This window comes from Lissotriton helveticus, chromosome 2_1 (genome assembly GCF_964261635.1).
Source record: "Lissotriton helveticus chromosome 2_1, aLisHel1.1, whole genome shotgun sequence".
Taxonomy (NCBI): domain Eukaryota; kingdom Metazoa; phylum Chordata; class Amphibia; order Caudata; family Salamandridae; genus Lissotriton; species Lissotriton helveticus.
Window position 1 is genome coordinate 458,967,746 of NC_136059.1, and position 15,685 is coordinate 458,983,430.

General features: G+C 43.2%; 1 protein-coding gene across 2 annotated transcripts in view; it reads left to right on the forward strand.

Moving 5' to 3' along the window:
• The window catches only part of IL31RA (interleukin 31 receptor A), a 1,277,572-nt gene that overhangs the window by 603,234 nt on the left and 658,653 nt on the right, over positions 1–15,685 (forward strand). For both annotated transcript variants that reach the window (XM_078675103.1, XM_078675104.1), the window contains exon 4: positions 9,088–9,208. In XM_078675103.1, coding sequence (XP_078531229.1) covers positions 9,088–9,208 — 121 coding nt within the window. The remainder of the gene's footprint in view (positions 1–9,087; positions 9,209–15,685) is intronic.

Below are 15,685 nucleotides of genomic sequence, written 5' to 3' on the forward strand. Positions count from 1 at the left end.
AAATAAATTCTCAGTCAAAAACAATAATAAAGCGCCTCCACAACCAACAGGGCAGAGCAAAATATATTGCCAAATATATGTGAGGAAAAAAACAGGATATAACAGAACTCCTCTAAAATAAGCCACTGCGTAATAAAGTAAAGCGCTGTCAAAATGCACTATTGAAAAGGTAAAAAATCACTGACCAGATGAGAAACATCGTAAAAGTCACGAAAGGGGTCAGGAATAACCAACCAGAGTCTGTTCCGACGTATTTCTGTCAAATGTGTGACAAGCGCGCTGTCAGCTGAGGAGAAATTCCGATCTCCGTCACAGGAATGCAAGATGGCGACCATCCGTCAGAAGTGCCGAGCAGTGTAAACAGCCGGAGAAAAACTGCATTCCACCAGCTGTCAAGGACGTAGAAAGATCGTAAATAACACACGCCGTGTTCCTGCAGGCATAGACGTCTCTCTCGGGATATGGGGTTTCTGTAATCAGCTTAAAAAGCTCCGAGGGCCCCTGTTCATCACGGAGCTCAAGCGCAGACCGCCATGTCACCGCGGCGCGCAAGCCACGCCCCTGTTAGTCGTACTTCTAAAGCGCAACATTCATCCTGGCAGGATATCACGGCGCTAAGATTATAACAGTATGCGGTGAGCAGATACCTAAGACTAGAGAGTTTATTCTGTTTCGGGAAACAAAACCGTTTTTAATTTTTTCCTAAAGGTAAGGTAGCAATCCGTGAGCCTTAGATCTATTGGCAGATCATTCCAGATATTAGCGGCTAAGTGTGAAAAAGCACGCCCGCCCATTCTGGCTTTCTTTACTCGCGTGGTAGCTGCTTTTGCTGTAAGGCGGAGGTTCCGGGTCGGTGCATAAAACTTGATCCTGTTTTTTAGGATGTTGGGACCGGTTTTATGCAGGGTTCTATGAGTAATACATAGCATTTTAAAAGATGCTCTTTGCCTCATTGGGAGCCAGTGTAAAGCTCTCAAACAGCTCTTAGCGGAGTCATATTTTTTCTTGTTGCAAACTGCTTTTGCTGCCGCATTCTGGACAAGTTGTAATTTCGTGAATAAATAATCTGCCATGCCGACAAACAGTGAGTTCCCATAGTCCAGCCTACTTATCAGTAACGACTGGACTAGTATCTGTCTACATTCAATGGGGATCCATGGGAAAACTCGTCTTAGCATTTTTAATATTGCAAAACCCTTGCCACATATTGTAGTGACATGATGTTTCATGGACAGAGTGTTGTCAATATGAACTCCCAGATTTCTTGCGGTCAGGGTTGGATTGGGTGGTGTGCCAAGAGTATTAGGCCACCAGGTGTTATCCCAGAGCTGTTGGGATCCGCCGAACAGGAGGATTTCTGATTTATCGCGTTTAATTTCAAATAGTGACTGTGCATCCAGTTGGATAACTCGGAGAGGCAGTTAAGCAACCTGTTTTTGGCGTCCTCTTACCCATTAAGGGTGACCATCAGTTGCGTATCATCTGCATATGAGCAGATGTTGATACCCCACTTTTTACCAATAGATGCCTGTGTAAGTTGCATAATTTCCATATCGTCTGCCAAGTGTTTGGTTAATGGATTATTGTTCAAGTCCTAGTGGACATTGAAGTCCCCTAGGACTAGAATGTTTTTATGTTTAAGACAGACAGGAAGGATTTTCGCAAGGAGCTGGGTACTAAAATCTGCCGTGCTTTCCGGGGGGTTATAAATGATTGCGTCACCCAACATTAATTGTGTATTTATGGAGATTGAAAAAATCAAGACTTCAAGTTTACCAACTTGTGTGGCTGCTTCCTGGTGACAGGTAAGAGTTTCTTTCAATATTATGGCCACCTCCCCTCTTATTAGATCGATTCAAGTTTAAGATTTTATACCCTGTAGGGAGTGCTGCTGCGATGGCAGGGGTACTATGCTTGTCGAGCCAAGTCTCCGTTAGAAAGGCTAGATCTGGTTTAATCTCGTGTAAAGTGTCCCATATTTCGATAGAATGTTTGGGAAGGGATCTTGCATTGAGATAACTGCAGGAGAATTCAAGAATAGGGACAATCTGTGGGATTACCATCCCATCTACAGTTCCGGCAGCCGAAGGAGCCCATGGTTTTAAAGGGTCCGATTTTGGCGCATTTGGAGTGGCCCAGTGGTGGTGTTGTATTGAATTTAAGAAGTTCCCCTCTAGAGGCAGGGGTTGTAGCCCCTAGTCCCGGCCCGTCGCGGACGGGCGCAGACTGGCTCACCTTGGGCACTAGTCTGCTCGCCCTAATCCTCACCCAAGATGGCGGATGGTGGTCAGGACCCCAGGCAGCACCTAATCGGCTGCGGGGGGGGGGGCTATCGGGTAAGGCAAAGGGAGGCAAATGCTATATTACCGCGGGTCAGTGCCCGTTAGTACAAACAATTTTTGCGCAAATAATAAAGTTCAAAAGTATAACGAAAATCTTTTGTTTAAAAGGCAAAGTGAATGCCACAAAGTATTATCACAAAGTGCAAGTTTAAAATCACAATAGACACTTGCCTAAACGCACGCACCAGGTCCCGGCTTTCCGCCGCAAGACCTCACTCATACACACTGTCAATCGTGTGCCGGTAGCGTTTCTGGGATTTTTATGCCGTCGAGGGCGGGAGGGGCCGAGCACTAGTCTGCTCGCCCTAATCCTCACCCAAGATGGCAGATGGTGGTCAGGACCCCAGGCAGCACCTAATCGGCTGCGGAGGGGGCTATCGGGTAAGGCAAAGGGAGGCAAATGCTATAATACCGCGGGTCAGTGCCCGTTAGTACAAACAATTTTTGCGCAAATAATAAAGTACAAAAGTATAACGAAAATCTTTTGTTTAAAAGGCAAAGTGAATGCCACAAAGTATTATCACAAAGTGCAAGTTTAAAATCACAATAGACACTTGCCTAAACGCACGCACCAGGTCCCGGGTTTCCGCCTCAAGACCTCACTCATACACACTGTCAATCGTCAACAGAAATATACTTTGGCAAAAATTTAAAAATTGGGGGATCACAAACAGTTTGCTGAATGATATCAGAGCTCTCTACACCAGAACCTGGGTATGCGTCAAACTGAGCGGGAACAGTGCCACAAAGAAGATATGCACGGACAGAGGTTTGAAACAAGGCTGCGTATTGGCTCTGCTACTATTTAATTCATACTCTGCAGACCTTGGCAAAACAATATCAAAAGCCAACCTTGTAGCACAAAAACGGGGCCAATCAGAGTATTTCTAATGCAATACGTAGACGACATGATCCTAATGGACCTCACAAAAAACGGGCCTGCAAAGAGCATTGGATGCACTCAGCATATACAATGAAGAAAATGAATTGAGATCAAATGCCAGCAAAACAAAGGTAGTCATCTTTGGAAAACACCCCAATAAACTTAAAAATCTATGGAAAATGGGCAACCTGAAAATATTAACAACAACCAAATATAACTACCTGGGGGCATGGATCATGAGCAATTGCAAGCCGACAGCCCACATCACATCTAAAGAAGCTAAAGCCAAGGCAGTAACGTAAGCCCTTTGTAAACTCAGTTCAAAACTATACAGTGTGTCAACTGAACTTATCCGAAAGGTTGTAAAAGCCAATGTTTCTTGAAAATCCCATGTATATTTGCTGGTCATGAAAAATGTTTGCCTGAGCCCAGTCTATTTGTTTATGGTGTTTTAATTTTACCTTCACACTATGTCTGCCTGTCAGAGTATTACATTAGAACAGTTTTTTCTACTAAACTGTTTGCCTATGTATTACATAGGCAAATAATATTGTTTTAAAAAGCCGTATTTTTGTGACAGGCAAAATAAAACACAGTTTAAAAATTTGGTTACATTTATGTGTGGCTAAAATGTCTGAAACATCATTTGTCATAGTAAGTTGGTAAAATGAAAATCCTCTATGAAATACAGCACATTGTATTCTTGCCATTAAATCTGAAAATATATATGCAATAAGTAAAAAAAGAATGCAACACTTGTAGCAGCATAAATACATTTATCAACAGGTAACCAGTCTTTATAGGGAACCCATTTGATGACCTCAACTTACTCAATGATCAACTCCTCTCTCAATATACACAGACAAATACACAAGACAAGCAAATGGCTCCACCTGCACGACAACAAATTATACCTCCTTTAGAAACCATGTATCTCCTCAGTCAATCTATATTATTGACACACCTATTCCATCTGATTTAGACTCTGACAAGGATGTCCCACCAACTTATCCAGTTTCAGCAACAATGAATGCTATAAATAATACATGAACCAAAATATTGGATATGGTAATTGAACAATCCACATCTACGGCCATCCAGACTATAATCAGCCGAAAACTATTTAGTGCTATGGAGCATTTTAAGGACAATCGCACAGGATCGTATACGCAAAGGAACCTCCCACATGTCCTAACCTCAATCACAACAACTTTTTCAAATCAATTACATAGTTGAGCTATTACAGCTATTACCATTCAAACTCAAGGCTCTAATGGATGGTCAAGTCCCTTTCGAGTGTAACTGAGATGGCAATTAGGTTTCCAACAGTCTAACTTGTTGTTGAGGAACCTAATGTGTAGCTGTTATGGGTCGTTGGACTGCAATGAAATTTAGTCAAGCTGTTTTCCACAGTATGAATTGTTTGGGTCAATTTTATGATGGGATTTACTGAGTTAGTTAAAAGGGTCCCTGGTGGTTGCAGCGTATTATATTTTGCAGAGCGAGTCTCAAAACATGTGGATCCACTGTCTGCACTTTCAGAACCAGTTTGGGTTAGTTGTTCTTTAAATATTCTCTTCAGGCTGCTCTCCAGACATAGCCTTTATGAAGAAAGATCCTTCTCTAAGGTAGTCTCCAGCCAGGGACATCCCCAATAAAGGCGCACAAAGATGTGAGCTTCCTGGATATCAGATGCCACACTGAAAAGTGATCTGGAAAAGACACAAGGCTCTAAAGGGTGCCCTTCAACTTGTTAGACACACAAGGGAGCTATAGAGGGAAAATAGATCAGGTCGCCCTCCACTCAAAGCAACCAACAAAAGCAATTAGACCTGATCAACAAGGGCACTAAATTCTTTTGACTTCCTGAGTGGGAGTGGGAATTCATTTTCCACCCCATCAACAATCCTTCCTATTTTTAAGGTATTGTCCCTACTCATACTAGCCCTGTCTTTTCATTTATTACAGAAAACCGACCTTCAAATTAACAGTCACTGTGTTATACACAAATACCCTCCACTTCAACAGGTGTATATAAGACACAACATTGTAAATACATTTGTGGAAAAAATTGTGAAAAATGAGATAGCATCTCACGTGTGCAACACCAACGGAGCTGACTGGTTAATTATCCCCAGTTGTGCCCACGTCATCATCAGTCGCTATCTCGCCAAAAATATATATACACATTGGTGTCCAGAAAACCAGTGAAAAATAGATATGTGTCTACTAACAACAAAAATCAACCCCTTGTTAAAATTGAGATAAGCCACACCGTCACCAAACTACTTTATTCTGAACTCATGGGCTTATTCAAAATAAAACCAAACTGCAAACCGATTTTATGGTAATCAATGGGTTCTCTTGCAAGGTCCGAGTAGCACACCAATCATCACACCTCATGTTGTTAAAAGACTGGTGCTGCACAGTTTGTTCTAAGGAGTTAATCTCTTCCAATACTTTGTGTTCAAAGGCTAGGACCTCTGGGCCTAGCACAGAAATTGGAGGGCAAAACTGTGAGGGTCGATGAAGATTCGCATTGAATAATGACGGGGGATCCTGCACTACTGAGAATGTGATCCACCGTTTGACCTGTTCGTGTGGATTGCATTATAGGGCTCACATCTCAAAAGATCAAGATTCGTATTCAGGAGCACTTGAGTACGATTCGAGCAGGAAAACTGACGACGAAGCTAGTACAACATTTTAAAGATAAGAACCATGATGCTAGATCACTGACTTGGGTTGTACATGAGAAAGTGGTAGGGGACATCCATAATATTGACAAAATATTATCCAAAAGTGAGGCCCGTTGGATTTTTTTTGAGAAGGCTGACCAGGTTGACCTAAACAATTATATTGAGTGGAATAAGGTCAGCATGTGAGTGATTGTATCAGGGCTCTGATATGGATTGTATCTGGGCCTAGTACAGAAATTGGAGGGCAAAACTGTGAGGGTCGATGAAGATTCGCATTGAATAATGACGGGGGATCCTGCACTACTGAGAATGTGATCCACCGTTTGACCTGTTCATGTGGATTGCATTATAGGGCTCACATCTCAAAAGATCAAGATTCGTATTCAGGAGCACTTGAGTACGATTCGAGCAGGAAAACTGACGACGAAGCTAGTACAACATTTTAAAGATAAGAACCATGATGCTAGATCACTGACTTGGGTTGTACTTGAGAAAGTGGTAGGGGACATCCATAATATTGACAAAATATTATCCAAAAGTGAGGCCCGTTGGATTTTTTTTGAGAAGGCTGACCAGGTTGACCTAAACAATTATATTGAGTGGAATAAGGTCAGCATGTGAGTGATTGTATCAGGGCTCTGATATGGATCATACAACTGCTCTGTTTTTGATCAGTAGACTGTATCTTTGTAAAGTTTTTTAACAAAAATCCTCTGGAAGAGGATTAGGGGGCACCTTATGATACTATCAGAAGAGTTGCAGACATCAGGAGAAGAGTATCGTTAAAGTTCCCCACTCCAAGATGGCACCCACAGAACAGTGCCGATCACATGACATGGAAAAAAGTGTGTTTCCATTTTTGCGAACCGCCGTATTTAAATCAGGACCCGCGTCCACGATCCACACGGGAACTAGAAAACGCTCGTCCGGCAGTAGACGCGGTAAGGAGTCTGTGGCACAGGTATTTGGTGCATGGGGAGAATGAAAGTTGAAATGTGCGAAGAGGTGTGGTGAAATGCCATCTACATTTGTAAATATCCAATGTGAGCGCAGAAATTGACATCCCTAAGTGGAATAGTGACATAGCAATGGGTGCGATGTAGAAGGCAAGAAAGAGGCGCACCCGAGGAATATGATAATAACAGGCTGGGACATGAGTAGGTCACAGTAATGTGTAGCTATAATCACAAAGAGCTGTACTCGCAGCAGTGATGCAGGGGTGCAGCATTGAAATACACGCAGTCATTTATGTTTGTTTGTCTTTTTTAGAATTGGGACAACACAGGTGTTCTAGTAACGAAACAGGGTTCACAATAGAATTGAGTTCCTGTGTGACGAAGTAGATAGCTGGTATGAGGGGCCTTGGCTACTACCTGGTAAATATGAACCTATGGTGCATATATACAAGATACATGCGTTTGAAGAAGTGAGATGAATAAGTGATTGGTTGGACGTCCTTTTCTACGAACCTTCTTTGTGTTTAACAGTCACTGTGTGTACAGAACAAGGATACAGAAAGGTGGATTAAGACCCCCATGCCCTGAAAAAATTACCTCTACGACAAACAGACAATGAAACATGTCGGCCCATCATTAAATGGTCTGCAAGCATCAGTAGCAGCCCGTGGTGGGAGTGCTGCTGGCGCTGACGTAGGGCGGGGGAGGGGCAAGTTGGGGGGTAGTAAACTACGGATTACGGCCGATTAGAGGTAAGTAAACAAATAAATGAATAAAGCAAATTTTGTTGGGCGCGCTGCATCGCCAAATGTGATAAAGACATCCTCAGCCTACCAATTGTACTTAGCAGGAGTCCACTACAAGGTAAGATTCGTTTACCAAGGATACCAGTAACAAGATCCATTTACTTTCCGACAACCTCTGCAATAAAGCACAAGCGCTCATGCCGAGCCCGTCTTGGAGGCGCGCAACCCCCATTGGGCTCCAAGGGCTTCTGCACCCCCTCTTGTGTGTCAGCTTGGCTGAGACATTTTCCCGGGTGCACACACAGCCGCACCCGAGTACTTCACAGGTCTTTAAGAGACCATTTGCTTGTTACTGAGGCTTTGTTGTTTTTCACCCCTTCTTAGAGCCCCTAGATCTCCACTCTGCCTATGGCTGGAATATTTACACCCCCCTCTAAAAAATTTCTTAGGCCCCCCCCCTCCCCTGCCTCCCGAAATTTGGCTATAGTTGCGCCTCTGCCATCTTGTAACACCTATTGATGGCGAGGAGCGGCAGTTTGCAATCACACTGGAGCTAAAGTTTTGTTAAAATGCATTCCTTTTTTTTCCTGTGCGCATTTTGCCCGAAAACCATTGCGAATGCGCGCGGGGAAACGGTCCAGATCAGAATGTCAGAAAAACCAGCAGGGAGGGTCTGGGTCATAAAGCACTGGTCCGGGGTAACCCTGCTCCTGGTTCTTCCAGCACCCCTTAGTATCAGGAGTCCCAATTTTGCGGCATTAGCGCATCATGCGGTTCTCCCAACAGAGAATGGGAGTCGTTTCGTGGTTTGCTAATTGTTCTATGAATTCAACATTCCAGACAATCTAAAGCACGAGGGAAAAATGGGGCAAGAAAATGGGGCCCTTCGAAGCGTTCATGTACCCTTAAGGGAGATAGTAATCGGGGATAATCCGGAGTGTGTTCATCTCATATTCCACACAGGATCTTCCTTACTTGTATTACGTTGTTTAAAATGAGTTTGATAACATCACCAGAATGTGCGAAGTGATCTGATGCATAAGATCGTGATTTGCCCGACAATAAAGGAGCCTTTAGTGAAGATTGGGCCATCCTAACCAAGGAAGTAGAGTAGCTTAAACACCAAAATGATCCAGTTTAGGAAGAGCCTGAAGACCTGGCTTTTTAATCTTTAGTCTGCCGTTACTGTTTATTGTTCTTATTGTTTTCTTTCTTGTTTCTTTCCTCATTTTTGCTGTGTTGTGTTATTTTTACTCTGAGTTGCAGGTGGAAAGCGCCGGGACACTCATCTCGAGTAGCCGTGCGCTATATAAAAGTCACATAACATAACATAACAATGATCATTCAGGACACTTTAGCTTCCAATACTGTTTAAAACTATCATCCACGGATTTAATTGAGGGAATAAATAAGACACATTATTCAATGTCTAATTTGTGTCTAATTTGTGTATCTTTGCAGATCGACCAGAAGTGCCTCAAAATATATCCTGCATTTACTTCCACGAAAAGAATTTTACTTGCACGTGGGTTCCAGGGAGAGAGACTGAACTTGAAACGAAATATTTATTAGTGAGAAGAGGGTAAGCATTCAACAGTCATATAAATCCATATAGTCTGCTAGCACACAAACACTCTTCAACTGATTGACAAACGAGGACTCTGAGAGAGGAACTCAAAATGGTGGACTCCGCAACTAAGGGAGGGAAAGGGTAGCTGAGGGTCCCTCCTCAGTGTGTGTAAGGGGGTGTTCCTTATTTATGTTTGGGTTTATTTGGTTTATAGCATATGCTTCATAACATAAATGCTTCCAGGTGCTCCCTTCTCGAAATGTATGTATTTCGTTTTTACTTACAGTGCTTAATTTGTCAAACGAGGAGTGCAGGTGCTCTGTTACGGCGGTGCTATTGACGTCACTGTGCCAAATACCATGGCTGAGTAGTCTTGAATTCACCTCAGGCCACTTTGATGCACTATCTGACACTCTCTTGTTGGCCCTGATTTCCCCCCTTTGTGTCCGTTTTCCATACTTCTCTACCTGCTTCTCTCCAGTTTGTGTGTTTTTCTCTCACGGGCAATATCTTATGTGGAAGAATAAGTGTTGGTGGCAACCCCTGATTCAAATTACTGTTTTTACATCTTCATATAGTACAGACATAAGCATATTTCTTTAGAAGAGGGTAGAATTTTAAGACAGTAGACAAAGGCCTCCAAAGTTCCACTGAGCACACCGTGTCATAAATGTAAATTCTTATATGTAAAGTGCGAACTACTCACCCTTATGGGTCTCAAGGCACTGGGGGGCCGTCGTGGAAATTAAGTGCGCTATTGCCCAGAGTCACATAGTGCTGAGCTGAGCTGCCGCAGGAGCCGTGGATCGAACCGTGAACCCTGTGCTCCAAAGTCAGCTGCCCTGGCTGCTGCACCACACCTCTCCACGTCTTGAGGGTTTACAGATTCATGTGCCACATTTTCTCTATTTGTGTTTCAGGCCACAGTGACCATATCAGTTTGTGATGGATATTTTACAATCAATTGACAAGGCATCCCTTTTTTTTACATTTTTTAAAAAGTTTTTATTGAAATAAAAATACAATCTGCAAATACAGTTCTTACAGTCATGATGATGGTTGCACACAGTCTATCGGTACACAGTTTCCACAAAGACACTACCTCCACAATGACTACAATAGTGTTATATCTCATCGTCCGAACCATGATCCAATATCGGAGGTGTACAGATGATTCCCCTGTAGGTATTCCATTTGCCCCACACCCTTCCCCATTAAGGCATCGCTTTTTAGGTCTCGGACCGTAGGCTGTGCTTGCGCAGTCTCGCTCCGAGACTTTATGTCTTCTAGAGTGGGGCTTGAACCCGCCCCTCTTCTCCATTGGCTGGCTTCCTAAACGAAGGCCAGCCATTGGAGTAGAGGGGCGTCACTCCGTTTAAGCCCCGTCTTTTTTGGATTCGGGGGGTGTTTTTTCGCTTCTTTCTGTTTTCTTTCTCTCCTCTTCCCATTGGCTGGAATTTTACATTCCTGCCAATGGGAAGAGAAGAGAAAGAAAAACACGCCCCCTAATCAGAAAATGACGGTGCCTTTCTCCGAGGCATTCCTACATGGCCTCGGAGAAAGATGGTGGTGTTCGACTACCCTCTTGACGGCTTGCAGCATCCTCCCGCCTCCCTCGCCGCCTCTCGCAGGGTTTTAATAAAAAATGGCTTCCCTGGGCGATGGTGTAGGTGAAGGTGAATGTTTTTGTGGTAAGGCTGATATCTACCGAAGGTATTTATTGCTACAGTGCTGAATGTGTGCGTGTAATATGGTGTGTTGGTTGTTCGTTTGTATTGGTATTTAGTGGTAAGAGGCACTTTAACAAAAGCTATTTCATATATCAGTTGCGTTCCTTCGCGCAGAGCTCTGTTTTCTGTGTTCTTTGTTGGCTGGCGTTAATGATGAGTGCTGTTAATTCCAGTAATGGCTTTTTAAGGCATATCTCAGCTGTGGTTAGTGCCTGTGACAGGTTCCTTGAGTAGTGGTGGTTTTTCATGTACGTCAGATTGTGTTCTATATGGCACTGATAAGTTGACTGAATAGTCTGCCGTGAAGCTGCATTTGATCTCTTTTCAGATTCATTATGCTCTTGTTAAGTGTTAATATTTTCAGCCTGACACCGCCAGCACCCGATGGTTAATGCATTATCTCAAAGTTTGCTGAAATCTGCGCAGACACAGCTGGGCAGATGGTCATAGGATTAGAGGTGAGACCAGGGCCTCTCTGCTCGATTCCGTCTTTGAAGCCTTAATTGTTATTCTTATCCTCGTGCCCATCTGAGTGTTAGCAGCCTGGCTGGCTTTTATTTTATTCAGATTTACCGTTCTACTCGATAGGCCAGGCCCAAGGCACACCTGAACCTAATTACGGATCTTTGATGATGCGCGCGGGATGCGGCGGCCACGCGCTGCTGTGCGGAATATGCACGAGTAGGACGAGGGTGGCACGCTGTACTCCTCACCAAGATTCCTTCGCCTCACTCCAGAACATAATACGCCATAGTTGTCGCCGATGTATCTTATGCAATTTACAATAATTGGAAAAGCCAATAGCCCTGGCTTGTTGTAGGTGTAATGTTACTTTTTGTATTACATGTCTGGATGTAATGACAGAAGCAGCAAAATACCAGTCGAGCGGCGCACTAAGCTGAGCACAGATTTTTTGCTTACTTTTTAAACCACGCCCTAATTACATCGGCCACGCCCATTCTAGAGACCCTCAGTGTATTCATCCCACTTAAAGCCCTGCCGCTACCTGAGAAGGTTAGACTTGGTCTTTTCCAGTCATTTGATGGACCGCGTGCCAAGACGGGGCTTTGACTGTGCCAATCTCACGCCCTCGCCACGGTCATTGGTTTTGAAGGCTTCCCGCAGGACTCTGTGCTGTCGGGACCTCAATTCCAGTGCTGGGAGTTCATGTACCTTCCTCGTGTTAGAGCACATGGCATTGGTGACGAGCATACCTAATCATACTGCCCAGAACGGGAAACATTATCCTCGCAATGTTGAGAGATTCGGTAACACCATGCTGCTGCCTGCATGGCAAATCCTCAGAGAATGAATTACATCTCCATTGCTCCATGTTCTCAGCAAGGTTGTCTGTGTCTCTACAACTTGTTTATGGGCTTTCCCTCTTCTCTAGGCGTAAACAGTAGTTACCGCCCTTGCCATGGGGCACAAACCACTGTTAATACATGCTATTTAGTACTTTCCCCCAGTCACTCCTAACACTAACAAATCAATACAAAACTCTGTCTCTGATTGGTCCATGATCTTGCCACTGAACCTAGAAGGCAAGCAAACGCCACTATCTGGTTGCAGCATTGTATGTGTTGCATGTAAGGGGGCAAAGAATAAGATCACATTAGACATAGGATGGAGGTGCATTCACACCCTAGGGCGATAAAATGTGTTTATTGTCCCTCAACGCTATGGTGTTCATGTTATCGACCTCAGAAGGATGAAAGTCTGTAGTATCCCATAGGATTCAAACCCGCAACCACGAGGTCAAACATACATTCTTGGAGAGGGTCCTTTAGATCACCTGACCACCAGCCTCAGCAGCATGTTTGTCCAGCTGCCCCAGGGAGGTTTTCAAGTCATAAAAGTTAATAGTATGGGTGTGATGGACTTCTGGAGAGAGCGTGTTCTCATCTATTGTTTGAAATATTGTTTCATTATAGTTTGAGTTTACTGTGATGGAGCCTGCTGAACGTCAGTAATCACAAACTCGTGGGCACGGTCCCTCTAAGGCCCACGAGGCAGGGTGAACGTTTGAGGTGCAGAGTGGAATCACCCCTCTGTTGAGAGCTCTGCCTTGAAATAATCTTGGCCTTTGCTCTGTCCCAGCCTCTGCAATTTGTTTTGGTTCTTCATAATTCTCCTGATGTTCAGTCAGGCCTTCTTGTCTGAAGAGGGGATTTTTTTTCCGCCGCCTGAGAGGGGGGGAAAGTGCGAGAGCAACCCCGGGGTGAAGGTGTGTGTGTGTCTCTGTGGCTTTGTATGTGTGTGTGTGTGTGGCTCTCTGTGTGTGTGTGGCTCTGTCTGTGTGTGTGTGTGTGTGTGGCTCTGTGTGTGTGTGTGTGTGTGTGTGGCTCTGTGTGTGTGTGTGTGTGTGTGTGTGTGCGTGTGTGGCTGTGTGTGTGGGTGGATCTGTGTGTGTGTGGCTCTCTACTACTCTCTAATGCTCACCTATTGCCATTGTAAATGACAATACCATTTGTTTAAAAAAAAAAATAATTTAAAAAAATACCATTTGCAATGCCAATAGCTCTAACTTTAACAAAGCCGAGACCATTGCATTGTAAATGCTTGTTAAAGGATGCTCCAAGTGACAATTTTGCCAGTATAATTTATACTGTAGGGTAGAATTATACCAACGACATTTCAGAGACATTCTTAGGAGGAGTGGTAGATTGGTAATGTGTAACAAGAATTTTGGGGCCATATTATCAAGAAAGGGTGATACATTATCGCCGTTTTTATCAGCAGGAAACTGCCGATAAAGCGACGATAATGAGCTTGATAATAGGCCCTTGTGAATTCCCATAGATGCCCAGGTTAGCACCAGAAACTGGGCTTCTATGGGAATTCACAAGGGCCTATTATCAAGCCCATTATCGCCGATTTAGCAGCAGTTTCCTGAGGATAAAAGCGGCGATAATGTATCGCCCTTTCTTGATAATATGGCCCCTAGTTCTCAACTGTTATATTTTTAGCTGCTCAGCTTGATGGAGCGGGGATCCTTAAATCACAAATGTCTGGTGTAATCATCATATAAACACTGTCACTGGCCGTATGGGGCGAAATCTAGGAGCAATCGTTCATATATGTTACCATAAACAGTGAAGACCAATGGGACTCCGCAGGAAATAAGAGATATGTAGTAAGTTTAAAATAATTTATTGACAAATGTAGTTAAATCAAGGTAATAAATTCATTAAGTACTTGCTTACCCGTCGCGCGTTGCTGCGATCTCCGAAGAAAGGAAATTCAAGGAAACTCGTCATGATAACATTCAATTTACATTGTGTCATTTTTATTTAAACATATTCATTTTAATATGGAAAACATTTCAAAGTGTCGTTTTAATTCTATTTATTTATTAGAGTACTTGTGGATACACGATTTTTTGTTTTTCTGTCTGGTGCGTACATCAGTATTCGAAAGATTATGAGGGCCCTGGGGGGCCGATATTTAAAAACATTTGATGCCAGAAACCTTCGCGGGAATGTACTCAAACAACTTCCTAAAGTTTCCTGGTGATCGGAAGAATGGTGTTTTAATTCTATTTATTTATTCGAGTGCTTGTGGATACACGATTTTTTGTTTTTCCATCTTGTGCGTACATCAGAATTTGAAAGATTATGAGGGCCCTGGAGGGCCGATATTTTAAACATTTTAATGGCAGAAACCTTTGCGGGAGTGTACTCAACAACTTCCCAAAGTTTCATGGCGATCGGATGAATGGTGTTTTAATTCTATTTATTTATTCGAGTGCTTGTGGATACACGATTTGTTGTTTTTCCGTCTGGTGCATACATCAGTATTCAAAAGATTATGAGGGCCCTGGGCGGGCGATATTTTAAAAATAATTATGCCAGAAACCTTCGCGGGAGTGTACTCAACAACTTCCCAAAGTTTCACGGCGATCGGATGAATGGTGTAGTAATGCATAAAGGACAAACAAACAGACAGACAGACAGACAGACAGACATACTTTCGTTTTTATTATATATAGATTCACATTTAAGCATTGTTGGTACAAGTTTAAATGTTCCAAGAGCCCATAATTCAGGATAACATTCATAAGAACTACATAAGGACTTCAAAATCTAAAAAGTATGTTCCATAAAGGAAACCCCAGTATAAAGTAAGCAGGTATACGTCTGGAAATGGCATTACCCTTTGCACTCGAGCAATCCAGGTCAGTAGAGCTAAGCCGGATCTTCTTATTTCGAAGTCAGCGAGCATCTCCTCTCTAGTCTAAGGAACACACACTATTATTATTCACCAAGGCACTCGTTTGCAATATTACAGCTTGTTCTCACTCTTGGGAGCCAATCATGTTACTCCAGACTCTGGAATCAGGGAAACTCCCCTCTTTCCCAGGGCAACACAGTGGTCTATCATTGCTATGTTCTTGAATTGTTACACTGGACAGACTGTTGGGTACAGGCAGCTCTTCCCACAAGTCACTCTCCCATTCAGTCACCTTCTTCTTTCGATGAGAACCTTACTATAAGTCGTGCAATAAATAACATTAAGCTATTCACTAGCTACAAAAGGCATCTGGAAAAACACAACATATGCAGTGAAAAAACACATAACATACATAGCAAACAAAAATGAAATGTGCAGGCCTCTCAGCCATAAACGTGTAAAATGCGACATTCAAAATGACAATAAAGTATGGCTAACCAGTTACATAGCATCTTAACTTGGGTGCTGCCCATAGTGGCTAAATGCGGTCCCATACTACAAATTAGATGATTATAATGCACACTAT